At 42.9% G+C, this 25,657-nt stretch overlaps 1 protein-coding gene across 1 annotated transcript in view; it reads left to right on the forward strand.

Annotated features, from left to right (window-relative positions):
* The window catches only part of LOC135084099 (tyrosine-protein phosphatase 69D), a 53,432-nt gene that overhangs the window by 21,103 nt on the left and 6,672 nt on the right, over positions 1 to 25,657 (forward strand). Inside the window, exons 16-29 of the mRNA XM_063978844.1 lie at positions 556 to 665; positions 4,970 to 5,094; positions 9,965 to 10,109; positions 11,254 to 11,439; positions 12,650 to 12,861; positions 13,648 to 13,751; positions 14,650 to 14,801; positions 15,474 to 15,665; positions 17,397 to 17,546; positions 18,250 to 18,427; positions 18,743 to 18,858; positions 19,491 to 19,622; positions 22,564 to 22,715; positions 24,845 to 24,980. Coding sequence (XP_063834914.1) covers positions 556 to 665; positions 4,970 to 5,094; positions 9,965 to 10,109; positions 11,254 to 11,439; positions 12,650 to 12,861; positions 13,648 to 13,751; positions 14,650 to 14,801; positions 15,474 to 15,665; positions 17,397 to 17,546; positions 18,250 to 18,427; positions 18,743 to 18,858; positions 19,491 to 19,622; positions 22,564 to 22,715; positions 24,845 to 24,980 — 2,090 coding nt within the window. The remainder of the gene's footprint in view (positions 1 to 555; positions 666 to 4,969; positions 5,095 to 9,964; positions 10,110 to 11,253; positions 11,440 to 12,649; positions 12,862 to 13,647; positions 13,752 to 14,649; positions 14,802 to 15,473; positions 15,666 to 17,396; positions 17,547 to 18,249; positions 18,428 to 18,742; positions 18,859 to 19,490; positions 19,623 to 22,563; positions 22,716 to 24,844; positions 24,981 to 25,657) is intronic.

Here is a 25,657-nt window from a genome sequence, read left to right on the forward strand (position 1 = left end):
ATTATCAAAGTGGGCAGTAGACTAAATAAGTTTGGGAACCACTGATTCTATGCCCATAAATTGTGTATTTCAACATTTCGAACAATGCGGGCTCAACAGTTGGCGCCACTGGCGAGTAATGTCCTGTCACTCGCAGAGGCGCCAAATGGTGACCACAACTATAATATTCGAAGTTATTAGTATTTTCACTCACCAGTTTGCATCTTTATCAAGTCTAAAGCCCGGTCTGCGAGCACGTAGAATTTTGTCCAATGACCCCAAGCTACCCATCCTTATCGCTCGCGCGTAATTATATTGCTGTCGCGACTGTGCGACGGGCGGCCGCAGTGAGTGTGCGAAAGCGACAGCAACATAATTACGCGCGAGCGATAAGGATGGGTAGCTTGGGGTCATTGGACAAAATTCTACGTGCTCGCAGACCAGACTATAGTCAGACCTTACTCGCCATTTGCACCTAATAAACAAAAGACGGTAACCCATTGATCTGGTGATCAAAAATATTTCTGTATACGCTGTGAAATGCAATAAATAATTGAGTATCTTGTACGTCAACAGCTGAGCTGATCGACGTGGCGCCGATATACAGCGAGTATGTGAACGCGCTTACGCCGGCGCCAACACCGCCGGTTGCCGTCGCCTCCACACCTCTTGAAGTTGCTTTGCAGGTAAATAGTACTTTATACCTGGTTATAGAATAGAATATTGTTTATTTGGCACTATACACAATACAAGATATAGGCACAATACAAGATAAAACATACATAAAAGAACAAAAAAGAAGGCTTATCCCAATTAAAATAAAATAGATTTTAAGTGCCCTGTGCCAAAAAGGTCCCTGGCTCAGCATTAGTCGTGACAAAGGTGCCACGACTCTTATTTTCAGCAAGGACCTTTGGGGCACTAGGGTCGCCGTAAAATAAAAAAAAACACACACACACACACACACACAGATTATACCTAGGTACCACATTATAGACTTCGATATGGAAAAAGTATGATTAAAACCGACTCAAACCTTGACTAAACTGCTTTAGTAAGTCGTATAGATACTCAAAAGTTAAAAGGTTAATTCCAATGACCAGCAGTTTCTAGATGTAAAATTTCTGTTCGACTAATTCCTTTCAAACGGCTATTATATGGCTCGAGGGACTATTCCCAACTTGTGTTCCCACCGCTGCAACTCCTGTGTAGCCAAGATCTACAGATTGACCACCAATAAAAACCCAACCATTGAAGGATAAGTTTGTCGCGAGGGAAAGTTAAACTGTCATTGAACCCGCAACGTTCGCAAATTATGGGGCACACTGAAAACCAGCGTCGTGGCCTTCCCCACTGTGGGCCACGGCATACGAGTATGCTGAGAGGAGTCCCATTGCGATGGGCATCGCTGTTGCGACAGGGTAGCACTGCTCAGTTCACTTTTTATTTCCTTGTAATATTTGTGTTATTTCTGTCTTTTCCGTATACCTTCTTTGTCATTAAGGCTTGGTATTTCTGCTAAAGTAGGTATTTCACGCTGTCAAAATCTGCGCGCGCAATACTTCGCCGAAGACAGCGCGCCAAAGAGCTCTCCCAGCTACACAGTATAAAAATACCAGTTGGTTAGGTTAGGTTGACTTCCTTCCATTCAAGCGTCACACTCACAACACTTTCTAATACAAATCATATCCAAGTGATACAAATTAAAACACCTTTCAGAATTTTTGGGAATATATTTTAGAATCGAATAAATATAAAATAGCCAAAGTAAACACGGTTCAAAGAGGCGTGGCATCACCCGACCTTCCGGAAGTTCAAAAGAATTTCAAGATTACGTCACCCGACCTATCGGTAGGTCATTTAATGATCAGTTCATCAGAAAAACATTTTATGATCACTTACTCGTAGTAGCGATTATTTAGAGCTTGGATAATAAATTATAGTTGTTGCAATTCACGAAACTTTGCATGTGGTTAATTACATTAATCAGTACACGCATCAATTTTGTTCAGTCTTTTTGTTTATTAATAAATAAAAATATCATACTAAAATTGCATACATATTTGTTTGTATTGGTCTGGGTGTTTTCTTTCCATAATTTATGTACAACGTATTACGGGGCTCTGTATCGAAAATCACTATGAGCATCACACGCGGTTACCTGGCGCAGGCACTCGCTCTGAGCACTCATGGGAGTTTATGCAGAGGTTGCTAGAGTTTGACTTTGAGCTTTGTTTATAGTCATTACGAAGCAGATTTTGATGGGAAACTGCACTGTCTTGAATTCGAAAGGGTAATTTGACGGTGTTAGGGGAATTCTAGGAATAAATGCAGAGCCTCCTCATTGAGATTGGACATTTCAATTTGAGATTTCACTTGACATTGATTGCAAACTGACATGGAGTTTTCAAACACTTGTAAAAATAAAAAGTAATTAAATCAAAAGCAGTAAGTATCTAGTATTGATATCAACTTCGACGCAAATGACTCCCAAAATATCTTTCTACCCCTTTCACACGTTTGTCATGAATTATAATATTAAGGAATTGTTAAGCAAAATTTCAAGTAGATTGAACCAAAGAATCACTGTCCCATACAATCTTTGCCCCCTTTTTTCACCCACTTCATTTCATGACCCCATTTCGGAAAATCGGATGCCTACGTCATACAAAGAACACACCTTCCAACTTTCAGGTCTCTACGATATCCGTCAGTCATTTAGGACAAAGCATTTTTACTAGTTGTCCAATACTCTAACGTTCCAGGTATGTCATTGACAGGAGGGCGTTACTATCTTAATGGGTTATTTATTAGTCCCAACCTTATGCCACTTGACATTTCAGAATCGTTTGACTTTAGATACCTAAGCGATTTGATATTCAGAGTCTTTTCATGAAATCAAGTTCTAAAATAACTTGAGGTGTTGTACCCGATCAAGCTTTTCATTGCAGGACAGTTAAATAGTTTTATTATTAGTTTCTTCTTTAAGTCTTGATTTGTCAGAGTAGGTAAAGGCTCCATGAGAGCAAAATTTAGCTTTATAAGTTTTTAATTTTTTTCTTGAAATATTTGACGCCTTGTCTAGGTCTAATCTCTCGCTAATATAGGTCCACACAAATAAAGAATGTTTGACTTAGACTTTAATAATTATTATGCTCGTACATAATTATAAATAAACTAGCTTTCCGCCCGCCGCTTCGCCCGCGTAGTATTTTTCGGTTTTTATATAACCTATTACACTCAGATATAATGTGGCTTTCTATTGGTGAAAGATTTTTTAAAATCGGTTCAGCAGATCCCGAGATTACCCCTTACAATTTAACAAATATACAAACACACAAACTTTACCTCTTTATAAATTAGATAAAGATAGGTAATTTGAAACCCTATTTTGTTTTATTATTTTTTTTATTTTAAACATTTCACAATCTAAACTAATATTTACTGTAGGTAAGTAAATGCTAAACTAAATAGTAAAATATTAGTTTGGATTGTGAAATATCCTACTTCCTACTAATATTATAAAGGCGAAAGTTTGGATGTCTGGATGTTTGTTACTCTTTCACGCAAAAACTACTGAACGGATTTTGTTGAAACTTTACAGTATTATTGTTTATAACCCAGATTAACATATAGGCTAACACTTATGACGATATGTGACAAATAAATTTCAATAAATAAATAAGACGTGTCTAAAAAGCGCCATTTACCTATCGTCATTGGTTAAAATCTACAGCGCTGGACAAACTACTGTATGACGTTCGTAAATATTCATTTGGGGGAAGCCGTGAAACGCCATCTATCAACATGATATCTAACGGGGGTAAAACTAGGTCTACGCGAACGAAGTCGCGGGCGGCCGCTAGTTTATATAGGTAGCTTTCCCTCCGCAACCTTATTGGTATTCCATGTATGTGTCTTTTAACTGATTTCTGTTACACGTTTCATGTAAAATTTGTCCAGTTATAACTCCATTTACATCTGCATCTGTAAACAAGGGTTCATGTTCTCCAGCCCAGATGCCGAGTAAACAGAATCGTCTTTCAGTGACGTGCAGCTGCCTCTATATTTGACCCACTGACCTAATTTTTTATTATTTATTTGTATCAGTGTCAGTGTCTTCTAAAGAGTGTAAAGAAGTATGTAGGTACTATTAAAATGTAATTTTAACTCATTGGTTTTGTCTCATATTTGAGGAATGTACTATGTATCATGAGTAGAGTCTTCGTTTAAAAGGATGCGAACGATTTAAATTTCAATAGGTAGACAAAATTGATAATTCTTAATTATCAAAAATTTTAGCTTTCTCCAGTAGCACTGATATTATTATACTGTGACTCATCAAAGTCATCATTGTCAAAAATATTGACAAATCGCGAACTGTCACGGCCATAAAACTGACACGCGTCCGTCCTCCGTAAGCGCCACCGCGCGACTGATTGAGATTGTCCAAGCCGTCATGGACGATTTTTTCCACATTTTTTAACATAGTAACTAAATAAGACGCAATATAAAAATTTCATCCGTTAAAAGCCCTCAAGTTATTTCTGAACTTTAGTTTAGTAAAAGATTTAGAATCTCAAATCGCTTATTTTAAAAATAAAACCATAAATAGAAAACGAATAGAGGTAACTTTGGGAATTTATTCTATCGAGTCAACTTCATCAAATCGTGTTTCCATCCGTTAATTGCCCTAGAAAATATCCTCAACTATGCCCAATAAAAATCTTAGCCTTTAATTTTACTGTTTAGTACCTCAAAAATGATAAATGAAAACCTCATTTTCGCCATTTTCTCTGTTACCCGGCCTTAACTAAGTGATGTTCATCGTAATAAATGTTTCTTTCTTTCAAATTAATCAGAGGAACATAGGCGGAGTTCGAATTGAAGTTAAGGTTCTACTTCCCTTCAGTGCAAAGCGGATATATGGCTCATTAAAGACCTCTCTTGGTTTTACTAGAATGTTAAAAGATACTTTTACATTCCACAGGTGACTTGTGCCATCGCAGCTGTCGTTCTACTGGGCATGATAATATTCTGCATCCTCCAAACGCGGCGCTCGCGCAAGTTACCGCCGCCGGCGCATGAGATGAACCGCATACAGCAGGCTCTCAGGTAAGGCAAAACTAGAATGAGCTTTAAAGCTTAAGTGAATAAGGTCCGAATTACAAAACAACTCTAAAGTTTTACATTGGGTAATGTGATCGGTTTAAACATTGATATTCAATTAATCTAAAGCCACGATGTATGTTGTGTGTCTGCTCATGCAATTTAAATACATTATTTGTATTCAAGTTTGCTGTATCGTTTATGCGTAAATACTGTCCGACATTTGCCTAAAAAAGTGGAGCTAAGGGCTACACTACTATAATCGATTGTCTCTGATTCTTAGCTCACGATTATGTGAAGATTCATTTGAAATCAAATATCAAGGGTCATTTTTACTACTTTTCATAAAAGAGCATTTACTGGGCTGGTATGAACCACCCTAGACTGCATCTCACTTAACATCTAGTGTGACAAGTATATCTTTATTTGCTTCGATCGATTGCAGTCAAATATCTACCTAGTTCTGCTAAAAAAAAATCAGTTATAATAAAGTATTATACAACGTGCTCCTTTTGTTTTCCGGAAATTTTAGGGGTATATTCTATAAATGAAAACTAGTTAAACAGTCTAAGGAATATGTGTTTCTAAAAGCATATTTTTGAAGATATTGTGGATTCTAGATTTAGAAGATACCTAGTTGATTTAGATTATAGTATCATCAATATAGTTTTTTTTTAATTGTCCTAGTCTTTTTGTGTAGACTTTTTATTGATAAGTGTATGTAAATTATGAATTATTTCAGTGAAAAATTATGTTTTTAGAATAATTTCACATTTTTTTTTTTATGTGATAGGAAAAAATAACAATATATCACATGAAAAAATAAGTCGAAAAAAATTGTTAAGGCGATTAGAGTCCTCAATGACCTTGGGCGTTTGACCTTCACGCCGCGAGCAACACCCGCGTACCCCGCACCAAAAACTCCGATTTGACACCGATCAAAAATACACGGGCATAGGTAGATACAGAATAGAAGCTCTTTCTTCATACATTACTGCCTATTATTATAGACTTAAATTGATGAACCTTGATGTCGGTGTCATTTAACTCAGGCGTAAAGGTATTTAATAAAAATAACAAAATCCATGAACATTTTGTACGGGATAAAATTTTATTTTATTTTTCGTAAATTTTCTAATGCTTTTGTCGGTTCAGTCGTTCTCGAAATTTGAACAAACCCGACTTTATTACAAGCTTTTATTTAGCTTGCAATTTATGATGTATGTAGGTAATTACATAAATGTTTGTTCGGGTGGAATCTTGCAAGCTGAATTAGTTGCAAGCTGAATTAGTTAGACCAACTTCCTGACGACAACTAGGCTAGATGACAAACCCCTGACCCTGTATAAGCAAGTACCTAATGTTATGTAAGTAGGTACGCTACTTTGAAAATCACGAGTCTTCAATTCTCTAAGGGAAACTGCAGGGTCTGATGATGGAGCTGGAATGTGGCCATAGGAATAGGCTAGTTTCTTTAAAAAAGACTTTTGGTCCGTCAATTTTACATTATCAAAAAATATTGGACACAGGATATTTTTATTTTTCAATTAAACAAGTAATTACGAAGATAATGATGCGATGAAATTCCGCGTGACGACACAAATCGCCACAATTTTAAGCATGCCTTGACGTCATGTGCCTCATCTTCTGAACTTTGGTGCGCTTCATCTCTTTAAATTTTCATAAGTTTAAAAAAGTGAAAAATACATTTAGAGCTTTTTTTTTGGTAAGTTCACCGACGGTCTTATTCAAACTCTTGCTACTTTCTTGCTTTATCCACGAAACATCCCTATTCTTCGAAATTATTACGATCTACAAACGGAAAATCTCTGCTACTACGCCGCAGTAAATTCCCCATCATAAATAAAAAGATTTTTTTTAAAACAAGCTCTTGTATGCTAATAATTTTGGTTTCATGACATGCTCCTAAAATTCATCACCTTATAAGAGGATTTCAGTTTTTATCTGCGAAACTTTTTAATAATATAGGTACGTTTCATGGTTTGGTAATTTAGGGAAGTTTATTTGCACTTAACATGAAAAATATGGTATCAATGTACTGAGTACCTATGCACCTTCAGTGGCAACAACAAGGTCTACTGGGTACCTATAGTCTACTAAAGGCATGAAATAGATTAATTTCACTAAAAATTAAAACCAACTCCAAAACGAATCACCAAAAGGTAGGACACCGACACCGACTCCGAAAATGGCTAATTTTGTAATCAGTATCCAAATTTTTAATAAGCTCTATAGAACAATTCAATACCACTTTATCTTAATTTTTTTTAATGTGACAGGAGGCAAACGAGCAAACGGATCACCTGTTGGTAAATGATTACCGTCACCCATAGACACCCGCAGACCCAGGGGCGTTACAGGTGTTATTTTTAATTGTGGTATTTTCGCGAAGAAACATATTTAAAATCTAATTCTAATAAGTATGAAAAATATAAATTGTTTTCTTCACGTAAATCGATTAAGTTACAGATTCTGACTAGCTCCTAATTTGGATACTGATTGCAAAGGCCTAGTAAATAAATAACGTAATAATTTTTCTACTTGTATTTATCTAGTGCAGTTGTTTTGGAGTCAATTATAGTCTTTTTACACTAATATATTCTATTCAGGTAGAAAATAGCGTCTGAGCGCGTCATAATTCAATTGTATTGTCTGACTGCATGTACTCTATGAACAATTCTGACATAAAATCTATTGTCGAACAAAAGCTGGGTTGCACCATCTTACTTCAACTTTGACAAGCGTCAAAAGTCTGTCTAACTCCATACAAAAAACACCGGTTATCGCCAAAGCTACGGTCAAAGTTAGGTCACGTCAGGTGGTGCAACTTAGCCAAAGAAAAAATTCATTTTGATCGCTAATGTCAGTTTGTAGCGAGTGACACAACCTCCCCGTCTGAAGGCCAGCGGCCGACTGCCGCCCGCACCCCGCGAAGGCCCCCTCAACAGCAAAACGTTCGGAATTTATCAAAAGTAAAATTTATGAATGAAAGTAATGTTCGATTGAAAAACGCAACGTGTCATTTAAAAATTAAAGAATTCCCAATCTATTCGTGCAAAAATCTTTTAAATTAACATAGCCGTTTTGGAGGAGTAGGGAATTTAAGTAAAAAATCGATGTCCCGTATTTATTTTTTTAATCCAAAACAAAGAGACGTAGCGAAAATTCAAACGTCACAAATGTAGTCCTTGAACTGTTGTATAACATATATTTTTTTGAACTATTTCTGTCCAGCAGTAAAAGAGGAGTAGGCTTTACAAAATGCCCATTTGGCGCGGATTGAGGACACTAATCGCCTTAAAGGATGATGGGCACTTTTCTATGGAATCTAGGCGTAAAACCAACAGAAATGTAACTACTATTATTTGTTAGGACTTAATATCAGAAATATATTGTCATATAAATAACTACCAAAAACTCCCGGGTTTGCTTGGAAATTGACATAATGTGAAATAGTAATAGGTGCTTTATTGCGCAAACAAAAAATATTATTAATTAATATACTTATCTACTTACATTTTACATACATTAAGTTATTTATCCATTATTATGTCCAACAGTTCAGGAGTGGGGCCAACAAATGGTATATTTAAACCATGTTCTACATTATAAGCGTAGGACCATACCTAGGTACCATTTAGAGAAATGACATGAACACAGTCATGTTTCAATGGGTTTCTACTAGTTAAGTTGTAGTGTTGTCGCATAATCGATCACGGATCGATTATTAATCGATATTGCCAAATAACGATTTATCGATTAACAATTCGATTAATCGATTTTATTGATTACCATCATTACTATCGATTGTTAATTCAATTCTTTATTTTCAGCAATATAATCGATTATTGCAATCGAATAATCGATTATGATTTATTCGGTATACATACTTACTAAATCGATAGAATCGATAGTAAGACTCTCAATATGATCGATAAAAGCAATCTAATTGATCTAATACTATTTTTATTACCCTAATGTGATGTGAAATACTATGGAAACTTTGCATATTCAACGACCTCTATCTCCGTATCCCCGCGTATTTCAGGATTGTTGTCATACTATGACTACCTCACATTGAGCAATATAAAAATATAGAATTACCCACAATGAAATGAAGTACTAGTATTAAGCTTTAATTTAGTATACTTTTCAACCGACTTCAAAAAAAGGAGGAGGTTCTCAATTCGACCCGTATGTTTTTTTTCTCTATCTTTCTCTATGTTTGTTACGCGATAACTCCGTCAATTATGAACCGATTTGAACAAACCGATTTTCGGCGTATAGGTAATACCTCAAGGGTGGTCCCATTTAAATTTAATAATAAAAAAAACAACCCCCAAGGGTGGAAAATTGGGGATGAACTTTTTTATACGCAATATCTCCGCCGATTATAAACCAATTTGAACGATAATTTTTTTGTTGAATAGGTATTATCAAAAGGGTGGTTTCATGCGAATTTGAAGAAAATATTTCACCCCCAAGGGTGGAAAATTAGGGAAGAACTTTTTTATACGCAATATCTCCGCCGATTATGAACCAATTTGAACGATTATTTTTTTGTTGAATACATTAAAATAATTTATTAAATATTTATTATCAAAATTTTTTAATTTTTAATTTTTTTTTGTGTTCACGCATTTGAAGTCGGTTATATTTAAAAAAAAAAGTTAATTATTGTTTCTGTTGGTTTAACGCCCAATATGCCCATCATCCTTTAAAGAAAATGTAATGCCATTCTATTCTTTGAAGTGGTCTTATTAATACCCTAGAGTTCCAGGAAATCAAAAAGAGCGTTGTATACACACAACAACTATTCTTTGACACTCATCATCAACATAATGATTATCTCCAGATACGTGGTCGGTCACATCGGAGGCCGGCAGCAACTGATCTCCACAGTTCCCCCAGACATGCCGCCGATACCAAAGGACGAGCTGGCGGCGGCCTATGCCGAGAGGCAGCTGGACTCCGACTACGGCTTCCAGAAGGAGTTCGAGGTATTTCACTGTTTTTAACACGCTTTTATTAGGCCGTCGTGTATGTAACTATGTAATGAAATCTAGGAATCTGAATTACACTCACTTATTGTAACTCTTGTATGATCAGGAAACTTGGCAATTATATGTAGATTAGATGACAATACAATATTATGGTACCATCGAGCTGGTCTGATGATGGGACTGGAAGGTGGTCATAAGAACTCCTAAACGAAACGGCGGAATTGCATCGAGTTTAGGCACTTTTCAAGCAACACAATGTCTATTAATGAACCAATTTCTTTGCATTGCTGGGGGCAATCGAAGTGCGTGTATACAACTTGCATTTAAACAGCCACTATGTTGCGAGGAAAAAGTAAAAAATAAAAGGTATATCTTTTGTACAGACAATAAACACACGTGGAATATTAAGTAAGGGCTAGATTTGCTCTCAGTACGTATAGGATTAATTTAATCATGCATGAAATTTCAAAGAAATGAGTGTCCACATTATTACGATTCAACACGTGACACCACAACACAAGAGTGTAGATATAGCTTATATCTCAGTTATCAACCACTGTCCTTATGCCCTCGTATCTCGGTAAGATAATAAAAACCACAATCGAATGGGAGAAGCGAGTGAGTGATATTGGAAGAGTTATTGTATAAAATAACATTTCATAGAAATGTTACAGGTGCGCATGATACCACAACTTATTATTACTAAATGAACGTCTGTATATTAATACATGTTTGTTCGAAACGCATACTATTTGTTTATGAACTCTTCATGGACAACTGTAAGTTTTATGTAACATTTAATTTCATATTGAAATAAAATACTTGCATTGTTTTAATAATTTACTTCCAATCTTATTGTTTCTTTATTTTGTGGATATGAATGTCGAATGCTATAGATTTTACTGTCTCCATTTGCGTTTTAATGTTTTACTAGTGTACTAGTGTGCCGAATTTATTTTTTCTCAGCTAAAGTTTTAATTTTGACATTTTTGATGTTTTATTATAGCATTAACTGTCATAGTGACTGTCTAATTTAAAAATATAATCTCATTTGTATTTCTTCGTAGTAATTTCGTTCTTTTTCTCATTTCAACATGTACCCATTACAACCCAACTAAAACTCGAACCAAACCGGGTCAAGTTGTTACAGATGCTGCCCGAATGCTTCCCGGACCGGACCACCAACGCTTCGGAGGCCCGGGAGAACCAGCCCAAGAACCGGTACCCGGATATCAAGGCGTATGACCAGACCCGGGTCAAACTGTCGCAGATAGACAGCATAGCCGGCTCGGACTATATCAACGCTAACTACGTTATGGGATATAGGGTGAGTTTAATGTAGCGGGATGAAATGATATAGGGTGTTGTTAGGTATAAATTGGTGTTTGAAGAATATAGGTTGATTTTGAATCGTTCTGGGAGTTTAAAACTTTCAGATATGTAAAAAAAAGTGATGGTCACAATTTTCAAATTAAAAACCTGCATACTTTCGTAGTTCTGCAGTGAAATACCAATATTGCATAGAAAATAAATGCACTATGACTTGTTTGTTCACTAAAACGTAGGTACAAGTTTTCAAACGATATTGACACCTAAATGTAAATGACAGGAGGAATAAATCTTATTATTCCACTGTGATTGTCGACATAATTAATTAAGCTATCTTCTAACTTAAAGAAGAACAGTTCATACGACAGTCCATCAGCCTACCTTTGGTTCAAAAACGCTCCAATTACATCTTCATAAGATATCTATTTCTTAGCTTGATGTGACGTCATCTGTACAAAATGTACTCTTGTACATACAGCTTGATGCCTATCGTTTCCATTCTGTCTGTGTCTAACCTGTGCTCTTCTGTCCTGTGCCGTCTAAGGACCCTGAGGAACCTAATCAGGTATTGCATGCATTTCCGTGTACAGTCAGCCTCATTACTAAGAATATTTTTTTCAGGCGATTGACTACATATAAATAAAATTGTATGCCACATGATCCCGGGGTCAAATTGTAACTAATGTGTTAAAAGACATCTTAACATATTTCATTTAATATTAACAGTATTGATTCGTAATTAAAACCTATACCTATGGCATCATTTGTAACATTTTCAACGTTATAATTAAAATATTTTTTAATAAATTAACTTGTCAAAAATACAGTGGTAGCACTTTTTTGCCTAAATAATAGCATAAAAAGACTTCAATAGTCATTGTTAGTTAAATAAATTAAATTTATTGAGGATGACTGTACAATCTGTGTTGTGTGTTCCTTCTTTCCTGTGTTTATTTTGTATATTTTTCTGATAACCTGATTTTATTTTGCTGTAAGTCTTCATGTTATGCATAAACCAACATCAAGAATAATTTATTAAAAATATTTACTTTGTGCCAATATTTTATTGTCACAAAAAAAGACTGGATTTTTCTAGAATATTCTAAATTCCAGTTCTAAATCCTCTGTTTCGCTTACTTTGGATTGGGACTAGATGTCGCTGTAATAAAATTTCGAAGCATATTTTTTATTTATTTATTTATCTATAGGAACGCAAACAGTTCATCTGCGCGCAAGGTCCAACCGACACCACTGTCAACGACTTCTGGCGTATGATCTGGGAGCACGGTCTTGAACTGATCGTGATGCTGACAAACCTGGAGGAATACTCCAAGGTCAAGTGCAGCAAGTACTGGCCTGATGAGGTGCGGGGCGCGAGGGTTTTCGGCGCTATTACTGTGCATCATGTTGGTGAGAAGAGGTTGGTATATTTGAATATGCTTTTGCAAAATGGCATCTAAAACTACAACAGTTGTCAGTGTTTTGTTTGACGCGTCGTCACAAGTATAGTTCCAAAATACTGAACTGTCCTATCCATGACATTGACAGCGGGGCGCCACCGTCAATACCGGATCGCTGGTTCCGATTTTTGCCATGTTGGAAACCATATAGTTGAACGATGGTAGCGCCCCCCTGTCATTGAGTTTGGTGGGACAGTTCAGCGTGGGTCATCTATAAAGTCAAACGATTCTGAAACGTCAAGTGGCGCCGCCCTCCTGTAAATGTCATAATTATATGGGGCAGATATCAGTGTAACTTTATACAGATTGTCTAATGGTAACTCAAGCTCAGCTCATCATCGTCAGCATTTAGTCACCACTGCAGGAGGACGACCCAATCTAATATAAAAGAGTCAAAAAAGACAAACTTTGTCTTACACTCTCCACACTGACTAGACTGGTTGAATTAGCCTGAAGCTCAGCTCAATTCCTGCCTAATTCACTTAAATTGTAGTTTAATATATATTTTTTTATCCACTACGAGGAAGCTTTTGGCCTGTATCTCACCTGATGGTAAGTGACGATCAGGCCGAAGGTGGAAGCGAGCTTCACCCGGAATCCTCAACCACGGAGGAACTGGCTATCTCACCTCTAACTGCCGGAACACAATCTGCTTGAATAAAGATAACATCCGAAATGATAACTTCTTCAAGATAATGCTAAAGACGTGACATTTTTATTCAACATTTGTATTTTCTAATATTCAGATATTCGGACTACATCGTCAGAGAGCTAAGGATCACGAAACAGCCCACGAATGCAGATGGACAACCAATAATTGAGAACAACGGCATTGCTAAGAGGAATGGTGGTAAGAACATAATAAATATCTTACAACATTTTGTTTCATACTAGCGGTCGCCCGCGACTTCGTACGCGTGGATCCCGTTTTACCCCCTTCATCTATCTTACGCGGTTCAGATTTTTTCATACAAATGTTTTTTCCCCCTAACTCCCGTTCCCGTGGGAATTTTGCAATATCCTGTTGTAACTAAGCTTTAAGTTTACTAAGATACCTGCATGCCAAATTTCAAGCGTCTACTCGTAACTTAAGCGGTTTAGATTTTTCATACAAAAGGATTTTCCCGCTAATTCCCGTTTCCCTGGGTATACTATAACCTGCCCAGGAGTACGAAGAATAATTGTACCAAGTTTCGTTAAAATCCGTCGAGTAGTTTTTGTTTCTATAAGGAACATACAGACAGACAAAAATTTTACTGATTGCATTTTTGGCATCAGTATCGATCACTAATCACCCCCTGATAGTTATTTTGAAAATATATTTCATGTACAGAATTTACCTCTCTACAGATTTATTATAAGTATAGATGAATAAAAAGATGTTTCATAAGAATCTGTCAGTCAGCGTTAAATAGTTCGTGACACCCAAAGTAACCAATAAGTTGGCAACACCTCTTTGTTTGTGCTGAAGTAAGGTTGTGCTGTCAACTTTTTGTCCACTTTGAGGGTCACGAACTATTTGACACTGACTGTACCATTACGTAACTTTTTAGGTACACTCGTCAGCACATCTAGTATATTAGTTGGTGTTCCAAAAGTTGTCCATATGTCAGCGAATATGAGCGATCTGAAGATTAACATGTTATAATGATTAATTGTTTTGTGTGCACATAAAATCGTCTAAAAACATCAGATTTAGCAATATTTTCTACGCTCATTCTCGATATCTCAACTTCCTTGTTCCGCAGATTGTAAAGAAGCATCAGACTCCAGCGCCCCCACCTCCCCGCGGGAAGCCAAAGATTCAGGCGAGGGCCGTACCGTCCGCCAGTACCACTTCCTCATGTGGAAAGACTTCGCGGCGCCGGAACACCCTCACTCTATACTCAAGTTCATCAAGGTAAAAAAACGCCATAAATCATGTGTATTGTAATGTAACAACTGTCTTTTCAACCTTATTTCAGACTTGTAAGTTGCCATAGGTGTCAATCTCAATCAAATCGACGATTTTACGACATTATTTGACCTACATATTTCAAATGCAGAACTAAGGCTGTGGTGTTCTTTAAATACCGTAGGCCGCATCATGATGCTTACTATAAAAATGTACTGTTGTGATTACTTTCAGACGTTGATATCGGTATATTTTATGGCGTCGATATCCAGGTTTGATGCTACTTCGTACGCCGCGTATAGCGTTTAATAGGAGACCGTAGCCTAAGTACGGTTACACAGGTTTCTATTTAGAGATAGACATGAAACAGAAATACAGAATCTAAATAACGAAAAAGATAAAAAGATGCCATCTATATCTAGCGACGATAGCCGAACGGTAAAGGGGTCAGACTAGCCCACTCACAATCCGAGGAACGCGGGTTTGATCCCCGCCGGCGCTCGACTATTGTGGTGAACCCACTCGTAACATAGGCATATCTAAGTTATCACGAGGGGTTAACGGGACTCTTGGACCACCTATGTGTAGACGCAGTGCACAAGAACTACAAGCCAAGTGTACACATGATTCTTCGTTTTCTTTCAATCTTTAAGTTAACATTGTTTCTCCTCATTGCAGCGAGTGAACGAAGCATGGTCAAACATGGTGGGGCGTCCCGTGGTGGTGCACTGCTCAGCCGGCGTGGGCCGCACCGGCACCCTCGTCGCGCTGGACTGTCTGCTGGAGCAACTGCAGGCCACCGGCCACGCCGCCGTGTTCAACACGGTCGCCGAGCTGCGCCGCCAGCGGAACTTCCTCGTGCAGTCGCTGGTCAGTACCCGCGGCCACGTGGCTCCCCCACCGGCCCCTCGTGGCCTGGACTGCTGCCGGAGCGACTGCAGGCCACCGGCCACGCCGCCGTGTTCAACACGGTCGCCGAGCTGCGCCGCCAGCGGAACTTCCTCGTGCAGTCGCTGGTCAGTACCCGCGGCCACGTGGCTCCCCCACCGGCCCCTCGTGGCCTGGACTGCTGCCGGAGCGACTGCAGGCCACCGGCCACGCCGCCGTGTTCAACACGGTCGCCGAGCTGCGCCGCCAGCGGAACTTCCTCGTGCAGTCGCTGGTCAGTACCCGCGGCCACGTGGCTCCCCCACCGGCCCCTCGTGGCCTGGACTGCTGCCGGAGCGACTGCAGGCCACCGGCCACGCCGCCGTGTTCAACACGGTCGCCGAGCTGCGCCGCCAGCGGAACTTCCTCGTGCAGTCGCTGGTCAGTACCCGCGGCCACGTGGCTCCCCCACCGGCCCCTCGTGGCCTGGACTGCTGCCGGAGCGACTGCAGGCCACCGGCCACGCCGCCGTGTTCAACACGGTCGCCGAGCTGCGCCGCCAGCGGAACTTCCTCGTGCAGTCGCTGGTCAGTACCCGCGGCCACGTGGCTCCCCCACCGGCCCCTCGTGGCCTGGACTGCTGCCGGAGCGACTGCAGGCCACCGGCCACGCCGCCGTGTTCAACACGGTCGCCGAGCTGCGCCGCCAGCGGAACTTCCTCGTGCAGTCGCTGGTCAGTACCCGCGGCCACGTGGCTCCCCCACCGGCCCCTCGTGGCCTGGACTGCTGCCGGAGCGACTGCAGGCCACCGGCCACGCCGCCGTGTTCAACACGGTCGCCGAGCTGCGCCGCCAGCGGAACTTCCTCGTGCAGTCGCTGGTCAGTACCCGCGGCCACGTGGCTCCCCCACCGGCCCCTCGTGGCCTGGACTGCTGCCGGAGCGACTGCAGGCCACCGGCCACGCCGCCGTGTTCAACACGGTCGCCGAGCTGCGCCGCCAGCGGAACTTCCTCGTGCAGTCGCTGGTCAGTACCCGCGGCCACGTGGCTCCCCCACCGGCCCCTCGTGGCCTGGACTGCTGCCGGAGCGACTGCAGGCCACCGGCCACGCCGCCGTGTTCAACACGGTCGCCGAGCTGCGCCGCCAGCGGAACTTCCTCGTGCAGTCGCTGGTCAGTACCCGCGGCCACGTGGCTCCCCCACCCTGCCCCTCGTGGCCTGGGCTGCTGCCGGAGTGACTGCAGGCCACCGGCCACGCCGCCGTGTTCAACAGTCACAGAGGTCCCCGCCACTGGCCACTTTGGCTCTCCTCATCACCGGCCAAAATGGCTCTCCCCGCCACCTGCCACTGTGGCTCTCCCCGCCACTGGCCAATGTAGCTCCCTGGCACCGGTCACTGTGGTAGTAGAGCTACGCTGCGAGCGGCCACTGTGGCTGCCACTTCAAGCTACTGTCTTCGATAGCGACTGAAGTGACCGCTAAAGGAACTTCTTAGTTTACACCCTGAAAGTAACTCAATCGGCAGTTCTAAGATTTATTAATCGACAAAGAGTTCAAAATGAATACTTGTTAACAAAAAAGCTGACTTAAGCTTCGAACTCCTTGATTTGACTGAAGCATTCATTGCATTGCTTCTTGTGAACACTGTTACCAGAGCAGTAGCAGCGGCAGTGTTATGCAAGAACGTGCAAAAGAGTGATCGGTGAATCTTATAAGTTTATTTTACCGTCCACAGAAACAATACGTGTTCGTGTACCGAGCGCTGGTTGAATACGCACACTATGGAGACACGGAGATTCCGGCGTCGCGGCTGAAAGCGTCCATCGACCGGCTGCGGAACACACCTGAAGGCGCCGACAAGTGCCTCATGGAGCACGAGTTCGAGGTGACTTGTCAGCTTAGATATTCGTTCGTTCGTTTCAGCCAAATGACGTCCACTGCTGGACAAAGACCTCCCCCAAGGATTTCCACAACGACCGGTCCTGCGTTGCCCGCATTCAGGCTCTTCCCGTGACCTTCACCAGATCGTCGGTCCACCTAGTGACACCAGCTTAGATATTAAAAAGATTACTTAGCTTAAGATTTCCGCTTAGTGACGCCGGCACAAGGACAGCTTGTTTTATGCGAGCTACTCCGGCTTCGAGGGGACCCTGATCCGCTTCTCCAGTTATTTTTATAGAGGTTTTCGCCTCGCGACCCTGGTAAAACAGGACTCCTGGCCCGCCGTAGCGGGTTTCGGTGTGCTCTATGCCGCTGCTCAGTCAGTTCTACTGATCAGAGGAGTTCCGAGAGTGGCCCTCGAAAGAATAAGCCCGGGCAAATGTCCAGGCAATTTTTTAAAGATGTCCCTATATCGAGGCCTGGGAAATGCCTGGCCTTGGCCCACTCAATTGTGGATTACAGGTCGCCCGAAAGGCTCGCCGAGTTGACAAGACCTGCCGCGATTTTTTCCTGCGCCATTTAACCGGCACCCTCCATGACTGTTCTCTATCCGCAACCGTCCGATTGCTCAAAAACCTAAAACTGTAGACGGAATCCCTGCAATACTAACGTATTTTGTCTCAAACATCGTATTATTTATTTTCCAGAAAATGATAAACAGTCCAGTAGCCGAGCCAGTCAAGTCTTGCGCCGCGGGTGCGGGCGAGGAAGTCCGCAGCCGGAATCGAAGCCCGGACTGCTTGCCTTACGACCGAAATCGGGTCATCCTGACCCCGCTGCCTGGTCGAGACTTCTCTACGTATATCAACGCCTCGTTTATTGAAGGTAAGAGAACTAATATTTTCTGCCTGCCTTACGACTTACAGTTAAAACAATGACGTCTGTTGGTAAGCGCTGAAGCAGCAGAAGGACTAACGCATTTGCACTCATTAAGTTGGCACTACTGTAGAGTAAGGTCCTGTCAATCGCCAGTGGTGCCAACTGTTAAATTAAATGAGCGTCAGTGACGTGAGTTGTCTATTACGGAAAATGGGGCAGTTCTAATGCTAACTTCTTCCATGAACAATCCCTTGATTGGTGTAACTAACCCAACTTTGCTATCGATTTATAGTTAACTTATAATAATGTTGTTTTTCGCAGCATACGACAACTCAGAAGGCTTCATAATCACGCAAGACCCGTTACCGAACACGATCATGGATTTCTGGCGGATGGTCTCTGAACATAACGTGTCCACCATCGTCATGCTGAGCGAGGTAAGTCTAGTTTTGTTGATTTATGGTGTTTGAACTTACCTAAAATTGCTATTATGGAGTTAGAGTAACTCATAGGAGTTTAATCGAAGACTATTCGGTGATTATACGCTATCTACTGTAACGCTAAAAGACGACGCTTTTTTATTAAGCGTCGTCTTTTTTTAAACAAGTACTTGCACTGATGTATAGGTCACGCAGCAAAAGTTGAGGCGATCAACACAAGCACGATTTGTATCTGTATACGCTTGCCGCGCTAACGTCTTGCTTGGACATACTGATTAAAGCCTTCTGTCTTGCTTGTACAAATTTAGTAAGAGTGAGGTAGCTAGTGTATTTGATATTTGAACTTAGAGTCTAACGTGTTGTGTGTATTCTGACTGACTCACTCACTCATCACGAAATATCAGAAACCACAAGTGCTACGAGTCTAAAATTTTGCATGGGGGTTCCTTTTAGAACGTAGGTGCTCACTAAGACGGGATTTTGCAAAATTCAACCCCTAAGGGGGTAAAACGGGACCCACGCGTACGAAATCGCGGGCGGCCGCTAGTATTACATAAGACAGTCTTATAAAGCAGTTCGTCTCAACTCTTGTTGCGCAACCTATAATAAAGATGTGACGTGTTCTGTAGATCGGTGACGGCAAGTGCCCGCGCTACTGGGACGACGGCACGGCGCAGTACGAACACATCGCCGTGCAGTACGAGGAGAGCGAGTCCTGTCCCTACTACACGCGCCGCCAGTTCCGCGTCACCAACAACAAGGTATGTTTTAGGCAGACCATGTTCTGACAGGAGTTACTGAAACGACAGTACAGCCGCATATCCACTAGAGGCAGCCTCGGGCCGAGGCAAAGCAACTGGGGACGCTACCTTAGTCTGCGACACGCTGCGTCCTGAAGCAAATTCGTCGACGCGAACCAAACCATATTGTGTCGCCGCGAGCCGAGCCATATTAGTTCGGGGCGAGGCTGCCTCTAGTGGATACGCGGCCTTCGAGGAGAGCGAGTCCTGTCCCTACTACACGCGCCGCCAGTTGCGCGTCACCAACAACAAGGTATGTTTTAGGCAGATTATGTTCTGACAGGAGCTACTGGAACGACAGTACAGCCGCATATCCACTAGAGGCAGCCTCGGGCCGAGGCAAAGCAACTGGGGACGCTACCTTAGTCTGCGACACGCTGCGTCCTGAAGCAAATTCGTCGCCGCGAACCAAACCATATTGTGTCGCCGCGAGCCGAGCCATATTAGCTCGGGGCGAGGCTGCCTCTAGTGGATACGCGGCCTTCGAGGAGAGCGAGTCCTGTCCCTACTACACGCGCCGCCAGTTGCGCGTCACCAACAACAAGGTATGTTTTAGGCAGATTATGTTCTGACAGGAGCTACTGGAACGACAGTACAGCCGCATATCCACTAGAGGCAGCCTCGGGCCGTAGCAGAGCAACTGGGGACGCTACCTTAGTCTGCGACACGCTGCGTCCTGAAGCAAATTCGTCGCCGCGAACCAAACCATATTGTGTCGCCGCGAGCCGAGCCATATTAGTTCGGGGCGAGGCTGCCTCTAGTGGATACGCGGCCTACGAGGAGAGAGTCCTGTCCCTACTACACGCGCCGCCAGTTCCGCGTCACCAACAACAAGGTGCGTCAGACATGTTGCAACAGGAGCGGCGACTACTAGAACGACAGTACGGCCGTATATCCACTAGAGGCCTCAGGCCGAGCGGGTGCCTCGTACAGAGAAAGAACAAGTGGGGACGCTGCCTCAATCTGCGGCACGCTGCGTCCTGAAGCAAATTCGTCGACGCGAACCAAACCATATTGTGTCGCCGCGAGCCGAGCCATATTAGCTCGGGGCGAGGCTGCCTCTAGTAGATACGCGGCCTTCGAGGAGAGCGAGTCCTGTCCCTACTACACGCGCCGCCAGTTCCGCGTGACCAACAACAAGGTGCGTCAGACATGTTGCAACAGGAGCGGCGACTACTAGAACGACAGTACGGCCGTATATCCACTAGAGGCCTCAGGCCGAGCGGCTGCCTCGTACAGAGAAAGAACAAGTGGGGACGCTGCCTCAATCTGCGGCACGCCGCGTCCAAATATATGAAAATTTTAGTTCTTTAAAGTTTCAGCTAGGGGCGCTGTACAATCCGTCATACATTTAGTAATTTTTTTACGCGCTCACTAGTGACAACGTTTGATGTAAACCGACACTTAGTCCCCTGAAGCAAATTCGTCGCCGTGAGCCGAGCCATATTGTGTCGCTCTGGGCGAGGCACCGGCTCGGCCCGAGGCTGGCTCTAGTGGATACACAGCCTACGAGGAGACCGAATCCTGTCCCTAATACACGCGCCGCGTCACCAACAACAAGGTAAGTTTTAGGCAGACCATGTTCTGACAGGAGTTACTGGGACGACAGTACGGCCGCATATCCACTAGAGGCAGCCTCGGGCCGAGGCAGAGCAACTGTGGACGCTGCCTCAATCTGCGCCACGTCATCATCATTATCATTTCAGCCACAGGACGTCCACTGCTGAACATAGGCCTCCCCCAATGACTTCCACATCGCACGGTTGGTAGCGGCCTGCATCCAGCGCCTTCCTGCTACCTTGATCAGGTCGTCGGTCCACCTTGTGGGTGGACGTCCCACGCTGCGTTTTCCGGCACGCGGCCTCCGCTCCAGAACCTTGCTGCCCCATCGGCCGTCATGCGCCACGTACTGAGTCAAATTCGTCGCCGTGAGCCGAGCCATATTGTGTCGCTCTGGGCGAGGCACCGGCTCGGCCCGAGGCTGGCTCTAGTGGATACACAGCCTACGAGGAGAACGAATCCTGTCCCTAATACACGCGCCGCGTCACCAACAACAAGGTAAGTTTTAGGCAGACCATGTTCTGACAGGAGTTACTGGGACGACAGTACGGCCGCATATCCACTAGAGGCAGCCTCGGGCCGAGGCAGAGCAACTGGGGACGCTACCTTAGTCTGCGACACGCTGCGTCCTGAAGCAAATTCGTCGACGCGAACCAAACCATATTGTGTCGCCGCGAGCCGAGCCATATTAGCTCGGGGCGAGGCTGCCTCTAGTGGATACGCGGCCTTCGAGGAGAGCTAGTCCTGCTTCTACTATACGCGTCACCAACAACAAGGTATGTTTCTATGTTCTGATAGGATACGTCATCATCAGCTCAGCTAGGTGACGAGAGGACTTGCAAAAGTCGCTTTGAGGAGCTGGATGCAGCAATCCAAAGACTAGGTAAATCAGCGCGTTGGAAGAGGCCTATTGTCAAACAGGCATCTGTGATATTACGTGTTTGCCCAGGTGTAAGCTACGCTTGCGTATTAAAGGTCCGCAAGGATGTATAGTGTCGTCACTGTTTTGTACCAATAAATCAATCACTGAACCAGTCACCACGTATTTGAAGCACTATTTTCTCATTCTGCAAATAAATAATGTCATTTCATTTCATAAACATCCACGATTTCACTCACGCTAGAGTTCAAATTTTCAGCGTGTCAATAAGTGTTAACGAACTGTCAAATAGTTGCAAAAAACGGTTCTGTTTGACGTGACGGCGACGGCATCACGCATGCTCTTTATCACACAGTGTTGCTGCTAGTGACATCTCGTTCGCTCAGTCCTTTGTTGCTCTATTCCGCTAGGTATATAAACTTTATGAGTGGCGTTAAAAAACTGTTATATTGTGTGTTGCAGAACGGCGACAGCGCTTCGGTACGCCAGCTGCAGTACCAGGGCTGGCCCACGGCGCCGGGCCACGTGCCCGAGGTGACGCGCGGCCTGGCCGAGCTGGCCGACGCCGCGCGCCAGCACCGGCCCAGCGACCACACCATGCTCGTGCACTGCCAGTGAGTATAACCACAGAATAAGTAATAGTACAGGTACAGAAGGATTACTCCGCAAGACGATTTAAATAAATGCAAGTCTTGCTACGACGCGATACAGTGGAATTCAGCTCGCACGGCACTACGTACCTACAATTTTATTCACCTACAAGTTTTGTCTCTTTCGATCGCGTGCCTCTGAACTCTTCTTACGCTGTTAGGGCTGCTGTCTAGTGAAAAAATAATTAATCTACTTATTTGTAATGAGGTACGTATGTAGGTAAGTAAGTATTACTGTTATTTTACCTTTGTAAAAATAACATTTCAAATATACCTAATTAGGATTTAAAAAACTTGTTTTATTACAATGTCTTCATTCATACCTATTTTAACATAAGACAGATAAATTAAACATACTATTACAGAAAAAAGAAGAATCCTATACTATCCTAAGAATTTTATTATTGATTACCTACATGGCCAACATACCTTTCAGCATCTTTGGGAAGCGAAAAAAAAGATAAATCCGGTAGATTTCTTTTCGAATTTAAACACCCGAACGCCGCACAATATTTCTTTCTCTTTATGTCCATTTGTAAATAATACTTCGATCATAGAATTAGGTACTACAACTCACGCCAACGTCCTGACGGCCGCGCGCGTGACACTCGGCTGATATAATACCCGCCGGCGGGGCGCTTCGCTGTAGGTAATTATCGGATGTACCGCGCGGAGTGAGCCAGGCCTGGTATAACCCAGTCTTTCCCAAAGTGGGCGATAACGCCCCCTTGTGGGCGCTGCAGGCTTAAAGGGGGGCGGTAAGAGACCTAGAAAAAAAATCGGGACGTTGTGTAGAGGCTTGCGAGGCGTCATCTACTAGGAGGACTCTTAGACACCGACTGAGCTCGACTCTTGACTACAAAAATGGGGGGCGCTAAAAAAATAATTTATTCTCAAAGTGGGCAGTAGACTAAATAAGTTTGGGAACCGTTGGTATAACCTATAGAGGATCCGGCTCGAAGGACCAGGGAATGAGGCGGTCCTAAAAAACTGCCTTGCACGATACCAATAAAATGAATGCGCAATAAAGACATCTGTAAGACACACACTGACCAAACTAATATGCACAAACACTTTCTGTAACGAGCACGAGCGACAAATTGTGGCTCAGTTCAATTTATTTCGCAAATGGGTCTTGCCTCAAGTTTATTTATTTGTTTAAAATAGACAAACAGATCATCACTGTCCACACATAGCCATGAGGTTGAAGCAGCGTCTCCATTTGAGCAGCCGGTCGACTCGAGGCTGCCTCTAGTGGAGATCTGGCTTAAGACACCCGTAGACTAGACTTTTATGCCCATTTTCACCATCAATCCCTAATTTTCAAGTGACCTCTATGGTAACACATAACAGGAATGTTGTTTACCTAGGGGTCACTTAAAAATTAGGGATTGATGGTGAAAACGGGTATTAGTCTCTTCTACAGGCGGGGGCTACACGCAACGTCTAGCGGTACAATTAGTAGGCCTGTTGCAAAGCGCAGACACACGCGGTAGCCCACCCGCGCAAGTTTTGGTGTACGCCTATCTATCTATACTAGGCCTGTTCATCTCCGCGAGTTTACATCGAAAACAAAACACGCACGATGGCCCACCTACAGGATACTATTCGACAAGGCCTCACATACGAGCGAACATTGACTCACGCACGCGTATTCTTGTGTATGATGGCAGAAAATAAAGAAAATGGTGTACTTAATACTGTGCAGCATTTAACTGCCTAAATAATAATAAAAACACAAAATGCACTTTTTTAAGTTGCCTCAAGACACTGAGAGGTAAATAAGTAGTTAATATTATTCATGATAATTCATGCTAAATCATGTATTTCCTCCGCCATTTTCCGCAGTTTGGCACCTCACGTCACATCATTTTACCGAAGTCAGCCCTATAGCTTCGGCGCAGTGCCGATCACTGACGTTTGTCAACAAAATGGTGCTTGACTCTTGAGACAGGCTAAATTACACCATATTGTTAATGACATTGAGCATACATTTTTTTAAATACCTTCGCGAAGTAAAACTTCTGTACGTAGTACTTATTATTATTCTGTGTCTATACTTTTAATTTTACACTTACATTTCCTTTCCACAGCCTGGGCACGGAACGGTCGGCGCTATTCGTGGCTCTATGCATCCTGATCTGCCAACTGCGCGTGGAGCGGCGCGTGGACGTCAACACCGTCGCGCGCAAGGTGCGCTCGCAGCGGGCACGCACCGTCGACACCTTCGTAAGTACACGACTAAAGCCTGGTCCGTGAGCACGTTTTTTTTTTTTTTTTTTTCTAATCTGCTACTCGGCAATCTGTTTCCGCGAAACAATAATCCAATTATCTGTCCGATTTCAATCCGGTTCTTGAGGCGTTCAGTAAGAGACTAGTCCAGTGAGTCATCTCTTATTCTTTCACTGTGAATCTTTTCGCTAGGTTTTGAATGCTATGTCTCTTCAGTCTAGAAAAGTGGAGACTGCCAGTTCCTTGCAGTTGAGAGGCGAGTTCGTTTCTGTGACTATCCAGTCTCAGTTGGTAACTTTTACTGTACTTTTCAATTTGCTGTTTCACTGTATCCAGCTTGATATCCATGTACATAATCTTGTTACTGACATAGGGAGGTATCTTAAAATCTTAATCCTTATCGCTCGCGCGTAATTACGCTGCTGTCGCGCTCGCACACTCACTGCGGGCGCCCGTCGCACAGTTGCGACAGCAATATAATTACGCGCGAGCGATAAGGATGGGTAGCTTGGGGTCATTGGACAAAATTCTACGTGCTCACGGACCAGGCTTTACAAGTGTTTAGTCTTTACCTTCGTTCGTTCGTTGCGGGTCCAACGAAAGTTTAACTTTCCCCGGGACAAACTTGACCTTCACTGGTTGCGTTTTTATAGGCGGTCAAGCTATAGATCCTG

This window comes from Ostrinia nubilalis, chromosome 25 (genome assembly GCF_963855985.1).
Source record: "Ostrinia nubilalis chromosome 25, ilOstNubi1.1, whole genome shotgun sequence".
Classification (NCBI taxonomy): Eukaryota; Metazoa; Arthropoda; class Insecta; order Lepidoptera; family Crambidae; genus Ostrinia; species Ostrinia nubilalis.